General features: G+C 46.3%; 1 protein-coding gene across 1 annotated transcript in view; it reads right to left on the bottom strand.

Annotated features, from left to right (window-relative positions):
- Positions 1-13,308, bottom strand: part of LOC138266552 (dehydrogenase/reductase SDR family member 4-like) — a 208,403-nt gene that overhangs the window by 174,492 nt on the left and 20,603 nt on the right. Inside the window, exon 3 of the mRNA XM_069215404.1 lies at positions 7,821-8,000. Coding sequence (XP_069071505.1) covers positions 7,821-7,996 — 176 coding nt within the window. The 5' untranslated portion in view covers positions 7,997-8,000. The remainder of the gene's footprint in view (positions 1-7,820; positions 8,001-13,308) is intronic.

The following is a 13,308-nucleotide window of genomic DNA, read 5'->3' as shown; positions in this document are numbered from 1 at the left end:
CCTCCTCCACCTGAAGGCACCCGCCTGCGCCTCATCCCTGGTGCCTAGTGGTAGGCAGCTCCAGCTACCATGTAAGTAACCCCTTTGTTTTGTGTTTTCTATTCCTCTACTTTTGCTGTTGCTGTGTACGTATTTTTAGTATTCTGCATTTAGCCATGTTTTTTTCCATTTCTGTATTCTTATAATTGCTGTGTACGTAGTTTCTAGTATTCTGCATTTTGCCGTGTTTTTTTCCATTTCTGTATTCTTATAATTGGCGTGTACGTAGTTTCTAGTATTCTGTGTTTTGCCCTTTTTTACTCCACTTTCCGCCATTTGCCGTGTTTTCATAGCCCCCCACTCCCCCTGTGATCCTCTGCCCCCAGCCTCTCTGCTCCCCGCCCCCCTACTCACAGCGCTCGCTCTGCTCCCTCTCTCTCTCCCCGCCTGTTTTTTCCCTCTCCGGCTATGGCCGGTCTCCGATCCCCCTGCCGTTGCCTCCCCTGCGGAGGCACACCAGAGGCAAGCCCGTCTGTGCCCAGACCGCACCCAGCGCCAGTCCCCCTGCCCCCCCCAGTCCAGACCCCCCCCAGACAACTCTACTCCACAACACACACTCCACTCCCTCAACCCAGGAACATGCCCTGCATGCACCCAAACAACCCCCCACACACACAAGGACCTTTCACCTGTTATGACTGCCATTTTTCATGCTCCACCACTCTCACCTCCAACACCCACACGCCACACACCTCCCAAGGCACCCCGCACACCAAACAACACAACCCCAACACAACAGACTCACGCACAACCCCCTCACTCCCCAACAGACCCCACCTCAAAAGACCCCGCAACCCCAACACACTCCACTCCAACACCTCCAAAACCCACAACACCACCACAGGCACCCACACCTACACCATCGCACAACACAACAACACCCCCCACAACCATCTCAACTGCCTACTCCTCAACACCCGATCCCTACACAAGCACGCCATAGAACTCTTGGACCTCATCACATCACACTCACCTGACATCGTCTTCCTCACAGAAACCTGTACCAACCACTCATCTGAACCCAACATAGCCACATCCACGCCTGACGGCTACAAAATCCAACGCAAAGACCTCCTAAACAAACCAGGAGGAGGCATCGCCATCCTGCACAAAGACACCATAAAGGTCACCACCAACACACACGACACCCTCGACAGCGCACAACACATGCACTTCCTAATCCACATAAACAATAGCACCACCCTCAGAGGCACACTCATATACAGACCCCCAGGGCCACGCCCCCCCTTCTGCGACACCATCGCCGACATCATCAGCCCTCATGCACTCATCTCCACAGAGACTTCATCCTCCTCGGTGAACCCCCAAGACCACAACACCTCTTCGATCCTAGACAACCTCACAAACCTCGGACTCAAAGAACTGGTCACAGCACCCACCCACTCAGCAGGAAACACTTAAACGCAATCTTCACCTCAAGCCAGCACATATCCAAAACCCATACCACCGAACTCCACTGGACCGACCACCACTGCGTCCACTACTCCTTTGCCAAATCCCCCTCACACCACCAACAACACACCACGCCCTACCGCTTGTGGGACAAGATCCCCACAGAATACCTAAACTCCCATCTGGCACAGAACGCCCCCCACCCTCATCAACGACCCCAACACTGCTGCCCACAACCTCACAAATTGGATAACTACCTGCGCAGACACACTCGCCCCCCCTCAGAAAAAACATCACCACCCGCAATATCAAGATTGCCCCATGGTTCACCACTAGACTCCACGACTCCAAACGCAAATGCCGCAAAGCTGAGAAAGCCTGGTGACAGGAACACTCAATAGCTAACTTCCTCACCCTCAAAACCACCATTTGCACTCACCACCAGCTCATACGCACCACCAAAAGAGAATACTACAAGGAATGCATAGATAGCAACTCCCACAACAGCAAAGAACTCTTTACCATCATCAAAGAGCTCTCCAAACCCAAAGCCAGCAACATAGACCCCACACACACACAACTACTCTGCGACTCCCTCTCAAAGCACTTCCACTGCAAGATCCTAGATATACACAATAGTTGCACAACACACACACACCCGCTGCACACACCACCCACCCATCCAACACAGACCCCCCTCACACCCCCAGCCTACTTACCACCTGGGCCCCAACCACTGACGAAGAAACCAAAACAACTATGAACTCCATTCACTCTGGATCCCCCTCCGACCCCTGCCCCCGCCACATCTACAACAAAGCCAGCCCCACCATCACCCCCATGCTTCGCGACATAATCAACACCTCATTGGACACCGCCACCTTCCCAGACCCCTGGAATCACGCAGAAATCACTGCACTCCTAAAAAAGCCCAAAGCTGACCCAGACGGCCTCGCCAACTACCGCCCCATCTCTCTCCTCCCTCAAACACACGCCTATCCCACTTCCTGGAGGAAAACAACACACTCGACCCCTCCCAATCCGGTTTCCGCAAGAACCACAGCACGGAAACGGCCCTCATAGCATGCACTGACGACATCAGAACCAAAGTCGACAAGGGTGAGACCAACGCACTCATCCTCCTAGACCTCTCTGCGTCCTTTGACACAGTATGCCATCACACACTCCGCACACGTCTCCACAACGCAGGGATTCAACAAAAAGCCCTCGACTGGCTCACCTCCTTCCTCACCAATAGAACCCAAAAAGTCCACCTCCCTCCCTTCCATTCCACCGCCACCAAAATCATCTGCGGTGTCCCCCAGGGATCCTCCCTCAGCCCCACCCTCTTCAATATTTACATGACCCCACTCGCCAACATCCTCCGACCGCACGGAATCACCACCCTCTCCTACGCAGACGACACCCAACTCATCATCTCCCTCGCCCACAACCCTACCACCGCCAAAACCAACCTCCACGACGCACTCCTCGACACCGCCACCTGGATGACAGCCAGCCACCTCAAGCTCAACTCCAACAAAACCGAAATAATCATTTTTGGACCCAAAAAAAACCATATGGGATGACTCCTGGTGGTCCACCGCCCTGGGCCCCGCTCCCACCCCTGCTACAACGCACGCAACCTCAGTATTATCCTTGACCCCTCCCTCTCCATGACCCAGCAGATTAACGTCGTCACCTCCTCCTGTTTCAACACCCTCTGCATGCTGAAAAAAACCTTCAAATGGATTCCCCTAGAGACCAGAAAGACCATCACCCACACACTCATCAGCAAAAGGCTAGACCACGGTAACGCCCTCTACATCACACTCAAACTCAAACGCAAACTCCAGAGAATCCAGAACACAACCGCACGCCTCATCCTAGATCTCCCTCGCCATGAACACATCTCACCACAACTCAGATGCCTTCACTGGCTCCCCATTGACAAGAGGATCACCTTAAAAATCCTCAACCACGCACACAAATCCCTCCACAACAATGGCACAACCTACCTCAACCATAAAGTGAACTTCCACACTCCCATCCGCCACCTCCGATCTGCCAACCTCGCACTCACCACAATTCCCCGCATCAAACACACCACCACAGGAGGCATATCCTTCTCCTACCTTGCCCCCAAGGCCTGGAACTCCCTCACCACCGACCTCAGCAAGACCCAGGATCTCCTGCTCTTCAGAAAAAAACTGAAGACATGGCTGTTCGAACAGTAATTCCCCCCCCACCCCCAGCGCCTTGAGACCCTAGCGGGTGAGTAGCGCGCTTTATACATTTTCTGATTGATTGATGGCCTGCCACTCACAGCAGGAAATTGTCAGCACGTGGTCAATGTAAAGATAATGTGGGGTAAATAAGGTCTTCACGTTGTTACAGTTTTGAAATGTTCCTATTGCGGTCTTTAGGTCTACCCAACACATGAGAGGCTGTGTTTCAATAGGTAAGAGTGTGAAAGCACAAGGAGGTAAGACTTTGGTCATTGGTTTTCTGTCACATTAATATGGGAAAAATGTAACTCAAAGCTTGTTGAGGCTTAGAGGGAGGGGTGCAGTCTGATACCAGGATAGGCTGTCAATGCAGGGGGTAGGAAAAGACTGTTGTGGCTTTAGGCATGTGGCCTGCTGTCAGGTATGGCCAGCCCCACTGACATTCAAAAAATCTATCCCAAGTATCAAATGTTTTTTTGACCCACCCTGAGTGAAGATTGGGGACAAATCCCCCAATCCATTGCTGTTGAGGCAGAAACACTGTTGGTGTATGAGTATGGGATATTTGTCTAGGCCAGGGTGGGGTAACCCATTCCTTTTTATAAACAGCAAAACATCCCTATTAGGCTTTCTCTCCCCCACTGGTGTCAGATTGTGGGTATACCCCTTAGTGCAGACCCTGGATTGGGGGGGGTGGGGGCAGGGGAAGATTGCTGGGGCCTTCAAGGAATGGGATGCAGCCAGATGCCTGAGCAGGTCAGCCTCCACCCCAATTACTCTATATTAATTTAAAATCACTGGTGTTTACTGAGCCTTCTGCCCTTAGGACAAGGCAGTTTCCCTAATGTATTCATCAAGAAACTTAAGTCCATCTGGACATCCCACCTACTTTGTATTTTCCCACACCGCATTGAACTAGACATAACTAAGGGTACATGTGAAATGTCGTAATTCTAATTTCCAACGATGGGAAGGACATAATGGATCCAGGGAATTCTCACCCATTTTCCTTGCTAAATACACTGTGTAAACATATGTAAAGGTACATGCAAATAGAATAATACAGTTCTTCCTTCAGTAATATCCAGCTTTTAAGATAAAAAGAGGGTATACCAGAAACATCAGACTCCTTTTTCTGATCATTTAAGGAGTAAACCAGCAGAAGAAAAGACAGACATTTGCTGAAGGGGATGTTGAAGCTCAGTCCTCTGGTGTCATGCCTATTAACATAAAGGTTGTTCAGGAAATTTTTGTAAGGGCAGGCAGTGATCCAACAGACTACTGCTTACTCTTAAAATTAATCTTTTTTTTTTTTTTTTTTTTTTTTTTTTACACACATCTCATTTCCGTTAAGAAAAATGGGCTGCATTTAAACAAAAATATTGCTTTAATTAAATGCAATTACTGACATGGTGATCTGCTGATCCCAGCAGGCCACCATCCCTGGGATGGCAGCGAATCCTAGTGGGTCACAAAGTGCGACCTATCTTATTAATATTCATGAGGTAGGTCTATTTGCGACCCACTACAAATTGCTAAATGGGCCTGATATTACTTTTGTACATTGGTAATAGTATTTACCGAATGCGACTGACAAAAATGCTATTTGTTAATCGCAATTAAGAAACTTTGTACTTCTAGGCCTTAGTTGATTATTGATAATTTTAATTTATAACTGATTTTTAAAAAGAACCATGTATTGTAAATACTACTTTTAATATAGAATACCAATGTAAATTGTGTTCTGATTTCAGGGTTTGGACGGGGCTCAGTTTTATCACTTGTAGTTGAAAGTGACTCACTGAGCATAACTCAGTGGGGGAAGACATCCTCAGATTTATATTTCTCTCAAGAGGGTTGGAGTTTCACTTTGACCTAGGAAATTTGTAGGTGTGGCTCAAATAATTTCAAGATAAAACAACTCTTCACCTATCTGAATCATTGTTATATGTAACTGACCACTGTAGGAAGCTGTCCTGGTGTGTTGTGGACAACTGTGTTGTTGGCACCTTATACCAGGTCCAGGTATACCCCATTAGTGAAGTGTAGGCAGTGTCTAGGAAGCCAGGGCTTTCTAGAGGTAGCTGTGGATGAGCAGCCTAGACGTATCTAGGAGACATGCAAAACGTATGCAATGCCACTATAGCCACACAGCAACTTATCACACATCAAAGAACACAAAGAAAGCTATTTTTCTATAGTAACACACCAGTAGAATACTGATAGGCAGTCCCCCCAACTGGAGGTAAGTACACACCATATACATACACAATAGCAATCAGAAATTAGCGAAGAAACAACGAGCATTGGCAATAATGGTAGAAAATAGTGAGGCCCCTATTGGAGGGCAAAACCATATACTAAGAAAGTGGAATGTGGAGAGAAGTCCCCTACCCAAGGATGTGGAGTAGTTAGAGGGGAGCTGGAAGAACTGGGGACCCCAAGAGCAAAGTTGTCGCAGAAGTTGCATACTTGGGTCCTGAAGAGTCCAGTTGTGATTCCAAATGCCAGAAGTAGACATAACTGATGCAGAGGAGTCCTGGAGGAGTCTTGCACGTCAAACCTGGGAACCCATACACAAGGGAGTCCCTAAATTGACCTAAAATGTTTTTTTTTCACCTAGCACGATGACCACCTATCAGGAATAGTCTCTGACGTCAAATGCGTGACCTGGCCACTCAGGTGCTCCCAGGGTCCTCTGCACATCTTGGTTTCAAGATAGCAGAATTGAGTGGCCACATGGAGGAGCTCTGAGCACCACTACTGGGATGGTGTTGGACAGGGGAGTGGTGACTGCCCTTTCCTTTGTCCAGTTTCACCACAGTGCAGGGACCGGGGGTCCCTGGATTGGTGTAAACCGGTATATGCAAGGATGGCACCAAATGTGCCCTTCAATGCAAACCGGTGGTTTGGGGAGACTACCCATCCCAAGCCTTGTAACACCTATTTCTAAGGGAGGGGGTGTTGCCTCCCTCTCCCACAAGAAATTCTTTGTTCTGCCTTCACCTGCTTGAGAAGATCAAGCAGCAGAAGGGCAGAATCTTGTCTGAGGGGTGGCAGCTGTGCGGGCTGCCTGGAAAGCCCTAGAAGACTGGTAGGAGCAATACTGGGGGGTCCTCTAAGGACCCCCCAGAGTAGATGGACACAGGCAACCAATACTGGCAACCATATTGGGGTATGATTCTGACATGTTTGATACCAAACGTGTCCAGGTCCTGAGTTACCATTTTGTAGCTAGACATAGGTAGTGATCTTTACGAAGTCCAGTGCAATGGAGCCAGAGTTTGAAGAGACACACAGGGACCTGCATCAGGCCCTCTTAGCCCATAAGGGTTACTTACAGTGACCTGGTGTAGTTCGTGTGGTGAAAGTGTGCATGTACCTTTTCGTGCAGGCTGCAAAGGCAGACCTGCAGACACATTTTGCATTGTCTCCCATTGGTGGCATAATACATGCTGCAGCCCATGGAGAACCCCTGGTGTCCCAATGCCCTGGGTACCTAAGTACCATATACTCAGGACTTATAAGGGGACACCAATTGTGGAGTGCACAAAGGATCTAAGCAACTAAATTTAGAGGCGGAGAGCAGAATCACTGGGGTCCTGGTTAGCAGGATCCCAGTGAAAATAGTCTAAGCACTCTGCTAGGAGGCAAAAAGTGGGGGTAACCATGCCAAAAATAGGGCACTTTTCTTCAGCCACCATGAAAATGATGAGTTAATTGAAGACTCTGAAAATCTGGTAGACCTGGGACTCAGTGGGGCCATACTTACATGTGTCTGTCCTCCTTTCAGACCACTCTTTCAGAGCTTTCGGATGTGAAACTATTTTGCCTTGTGCTCTCTTCTCTAACTCCTAACCCACACAGCATTCACTAAAACTTCTCAATACTGTGCTCACTAACCCTAACTATATTGAATGTAACAGCAGACATAATGGACTAAATTGCCCATGAATAAGGCATCTGGGGTGAGCAGTCACAGCTCACTGATCAGGACAACCAGCTATGAACAAAAGCAAAAAAAACTAAATAAAAGAATGCAAAAAAAAAAAACTTGATGACTCGTTGCATAACTAATCAAAGTCCACCTTCAACAGAGAAGTTTACATTTGAAAACAAACAATGTTAAAGTGATTTTACCCATCAGTGGAAGCAGTCATAACAGCCACCTTGCCAGCATGGACAGCATTCCAGTCTACTGCACTGCTGTTCAGTCTCCATATGCAACAAAGGTTGATTACTGCTGGCTGTTCAAGAATTCCATGCGATTTGATCAAGGAACAAAAGATTCTTCTTCCTCTCATCACAGTCAACATCTCACTGTTGGATAAAAATACAAACTGTGATCACAGGACTGTGTAACTATATTTTAAAGTTTTCAGTTTGACACAGTATCTCATGCATTAGACAAATATCTGTAAAGGGTAATAAAGTTTTTCTGATTATTACACATGAACATGTTCCTTGGAGCAGCGCAAGTACAGCAAACGCAATATAGTATAGTTAATAGGTGGCCTCAATTGAAGCACTGCCAAAAACAAACCAAGCATTAGAACCAAAAATGAAAAAGCGATATCCTAGAATTTAGCTTTTCTCTTGATACTTCTAATTGAAAAATACAGATTTAGAAAAACTCCAACCTTCCATTAAAAACAACATTTATTTTGTTCTATATTTCTTTGTGAATTATATAAAAAAGCTAATCGTTTTTGTATTTATTTGATATCAACTTGTTTCTATATTTTTGTGTATTGTTCTAAAATTTCAATTGAGGAAATTGCTTAGGTCAGGTCCCTGAATTCCAGTAATAACTCAGTGAGGAACCCCAGATTCCAGTAATGATTCAGTGAGTGTCTTCAAATGTAATTATTGTTTCAGTGGGGGGCCTACAGACTCAATGTTATAGTTCTACGATGCCTCCAAAGATCCTAGTAGTTCGGAGGCCATTTCATTCAGTGTTATACAATTGCACATTAACGGTACTGTAAGTGTAAGTTCATTTTGAGTATTGTAACCACAAACTATGAATTGTAGAAAGTAGTGGAATTAGTTTGCTAATATTTTATTTGGTAGCTTTCAAAGGCTTTTCACATTCTTTTTCATGAGACAAGCCTGTATGGAGCCTGTATGGAAAAAAAGCTTTTTAAAAGTGCATGTAAAACATGCTTTATATCATGAAATGTTCCAAATGGATTTTATCAGTGGGCGGGGTCAGCCAGGTTTAACCTGCAAAAATCACTTTCAGCCATGTTGGATTTTTGAGGAATGTTGCTACCTTGGATTGATTTTTGCCACACTTCCCAGGAAGTGGTTGTCAAAGGGGGGGAGACTACCTGTGATTGAACACCAAGGATCCGCCTGTTTTCACCCAGGAGCAAGGATAAATATGGCAGAGCTGCACCCACACCTCAGATTCCTACAAGGAACAAGACACAGAAGAAGGTGGACTGCCCTGCTGAACCCCTGACCTGCACCTGGACACTGCACTCTGAAGGACTGCACCAGCTGCACACTTGGGCTTCACCACTAAAAGGACTTTGCCTGTCTTCTACTGCTTCAAGAAGGGACTTCCTGTTTGATACAGATACAAAGGAGCTGCCCCGAGTCCCCTGAATCAGGTCCTGCAAGCAGAGCCCAGCTGACAAGCGTCCAGTAGTCATTTGAGGATTCTGACCAGGTGCATTCTGGGAACTGTAGTCCCAATGCCCAAGGAGCAACTCAGAGCTTCTGGAACCTTGGATCAAGTTGTGAACACTTCAGAGACCCAAAAATGACCTCTGGAAGAAGAGCCAGAAGTTTGAAGCAACTTCATAGGTTGAAGAGGTACATTGTGGGATTTGTCGTCCCAGACCCAAGAGGCAAGCCAGAGCCTCTGAACTCTTGGCTGGTGCTGTGGACCACATTCCTGAATCAAGAAACACTTCTGAAAGTAAGTTTGACAGTGTTACCTTGTGGGTGGCCTGAACTCTGGACTTTTTAACCAAGGGGTTCAATTTATTGAGATATAACTGGACCTAAGTGGAGGTTAGTGGCCTGTTGCTAAGTGTAGGTACTTACCTGCCCTGACCAATAATCCACTTTCCAACAGTGACATTACTTGCAGAGTTATTCACAACTTTCTAGAATACATAATTCACACACAGTTTTCAGTGCATCTTAACCAGGTTACAGACTAATGATGACTCATGTCACCAGGAAAAGTAGACAAGAAAAAGCATGTCAAACAAAGGAATCAGTCCTTCACATACCTGTGATCCCAACATTATCAACTGTATCACAATGCTTTAAATTAGAGATTAGTGACTAGGGAAATCTTGACTGTGAAAAAGTGGCATATTAGTTGAAGTGGAAGATAGTCCTATTCAAGTAATGATGTCACTATTCCTGACTAGTTTTAGTTAGGTCTAAATAATTTAAACTTGAGCTCAACCCTTGGGTACTGTAGCACAGAGCAGACAGGCTTAACTTAGAAGAAATGTGTAAATCATTTAACAGTACCAAAATAGTTATGAAGTAAGAAACATAATGAAAATCCCACTCCAACCTACAAAATGAGAAATTTTTAGCGAGCAAATAGAACCCAAAAAGTATAACAAAAACAGATGTAGGGAACTGAAGAAATGTTTTCGAACTTTTAGGTGTTTCTAGCAACAAAACAGCAAGATGCTGACTGGGGATATCTGGAAGCACAACACCAGATCAAAGTCAAAACATAGGCTGATCCTGATAGAGTGTGGGTCAGACATAGGGATTAAGTTCGGTCAGCTGCAAAGCTTACATTCATTACGAGTGTGGTAGTCTAAGGATGGTCGGACCTCTGCACTCCAGGCGCCCCGACCACCATATTACAACCCTGGCGGATAGACCCACCAGAGGACCACTGTCACTTCAGGAACAATGTTCACAATGGGCTGACGCCAGCTTCAATTGTACTCAGCCACGGGGCCACTGAACTCAGCACTGCCTGGCTAATTACAACTCAGCTTTCCACCAGCTTTTCCTACCATGGAAAGGATGGTAAAAAGCCAGTGCTGGGGGCCTTAGGGGAGACCGTGCCCAGCACCATCTGAAGGCGCACTGTCTACTTTGTAGACAGTGTGCATTCCGATGGTACTGGTGTGCTAGACCAAGGGAGCTTAAGGGAGCCAAGACCAATACCGATGCACTGTTCCCACCGGTCAGCCTGGCGGGAATGCATAATATGATGTTCCCACCTGGCAGGAATATTGTAATATGCTGGGGGGCTCCACTGGTATGACGGTGGCGTTTTCCCTGTGAGTTTGACAGTCAAACTGGTAATGAGGCCCTTGGTCTTTTGCTTGCAAAAAATCCTTTTCCTGAAGCGGTCAGCAAGTTGGGTGCCAGCTGGATCCTAAGGAGGGCTCATTACCATCAGCTGTTTTGAGTGCAGGCTTCATTGGAAGTGCCGACTTTGGGATGAAATTTGAGGCTCACACATCGATGGCAGAAAAGTTCACAGTGGGTGATGTTTGAAGTCTTACCCTGGAATGCCTTCTCAGGGGTCAGCTACAACTCAACATCAGTCTCTGTGGAATTCCTCTATGCTTGGACCTAGAAATGTCTATGGAAGTTATACTACTTTCAGTGGGGCAGACCAGCAAGTTAAATCCGACATGCGATGCAGTGTCAGTGACTACAGTCCAGCACTGGTTTGGTGGTAGCCTCTGTCCCTTTTTGGAAAAGTCTGGAAGTCGCAATGGGGAAAGAGTTTAATCTTCACCAGTCCAGGACCACTGGTGGATTAAGACTCAATTTTCCAGAAGCTATAAGCAGGGCCCATGGCAATTCCTGTTGGGTCTGTTCTGCTGGGCTCAGTTTTTGGCTTCTTGCAGCTTTTGTGTCCCTGGAGCTTATAGGAGCTTAGAGGAGGAAAGCCACTAAGCCCTTAAAGAACACTCTTCAGTCCTGGGAACAAGTGGGAGAAGATCCAGCCCTTAGGGTTTCTCTCCACAGTTTACAGTAGGTAGTATCTTTCTGTTATCCAGGGTTTAGCAGGAGTATTTCTTCTTCTGCCTTCCACAGGTCTAGAGGTGTTCTGAAGAAACTAATAAGAGGTGCCATTTTTATGTCTGGCATATTATCTGGAATGTTGCCTGTCTTGTTTTTTTGCTTCTTTTTACTTCCGTATTGAAGCAAGGCCCGAGATCTTACAAGACCTCGGGCACTCGTGAGAAGTAGCGGCCATCTTTATACGCAGTATTCAAATACTGGGCACAACTTCTGGATCCTCGCTTGTTTAACCTATCAGTGAGAAGGGCACCAAGGATCCACCTGCCAAGTACTATTGTCACCATTCAAGTGGTTGCAGGGTTGGTAACATTTCTGGCAAGTAGTGGGGGCACCTAAACTGTATGAAAGTCTGGGCACTTACACACTTTTGACCCTTCGCACTAAACCACACTATTAGTGTTTGTGTATGTGCGGTCACAAGTCATTGGAGCACTACACTTGTTTGGTCAACACGGGTGATGGTGTTGGACAGTCATAAGAGAGCTTTAAACCAGTTTATCAGGGCATTTCCCTTTTTGCGTTCTTCCAAGGCCAAGAATACACAGAGCGGCAAATCTGGTGAAAGGAGCCCAAGAGCTGTTGATGGGACTACCGATTTGCAGAAGGAAGGACCGACTTTCAGTGTTTGGCCTAAATAGCGGTTCTCAAGGACTATACAAAGCGTACTCAGTATAGATCACTGCTTGAAATAAAGACTGTTTACTTAATAAAACTACAGTACTGCCTAACATTGCTTTTACAGACAGAGAAAATTATATTGATTCCCATTAGAACTATGCAATTAGGACCTCCCGCCTACAAGACTGCTGATGTAACCTCTAACATAAGGACTCCCTTAACTGCAAACAGATGCTTAGTACAACAGTGGGAAATGACTTCAAATAGCTAGGATCTTGGATAGTTATTCAGTATTATGTCCTGGCAGGGTCTCCCTGTCTGTCCTGTTTACAAAAACATCAGGGACAAGTCCAGAATGCAAAGCCAAAAAACATGGACTGCATCAGCTACACAAGCATGGGTCAGGAAATTTGAGAGCTCTGCATTTCTTTGTTGTTGCTCTGGAAAGCAGTAGCCCTCTGATGTACCTACCTAGCCCTATATGTCTGTCTCTGACATCCTGCTGCTGAACTGCTGAGCACCAGCAAGCATGGATGACACAACATCATCTGCAGTCTATGATTCCCTGTTTTTTCAGACAAAATCTGGGATATTCAATTTTAGTTTAAAAATTTTAGGCAAGGACTAAAAACATCATAACATGCGAAACGCTTTGAATAAAATGCCAGGTCTGTCTGATGGTGTCACGTCTCACATAGAGCCTCTTGACTCGAGTACAAACTTTCAATCCCCCACACTATCTGGGTCCATCAGAGTGTTGATGTCGCAATGCAGGCTTTTGGCACTCAATCTGGTGCGCCCTCCTTCCGAGGGAAGCCTCTTAAGCTATCTGAACAGTATTGTTTGCCCTAGGAGTAAGGTCCAGCATCAAACTTGTTTGTATCCTATGACCCCCTGCTTTGTACCTTCAACATAACTTTCCAGGAACCTAGAGAAGGGGTCCTGTGCTGGGAGAAAGAGATTTCGCTGTCGATAAAAC

This window comes from Pleurodeles waltl, chromosome 11 (assembly GCF_031143425.1).
Source record: "Pleurodeles waltl isolate 20211129_DDA chromosome 11, aPleWal1.hap1.20221129, whole genome shotgun sequence".
NCBI lineage: Eukaryota > Metazoa > Chordata > Amphibia > Caudata > Salamandridae > Pleurodeles > Pleurodeles waltl.
The sequence above is the reverse complement of the archived record's forward strand: the minus strand, read 5'-3'. Positions and strand labels throughout refer to the sequence as shown.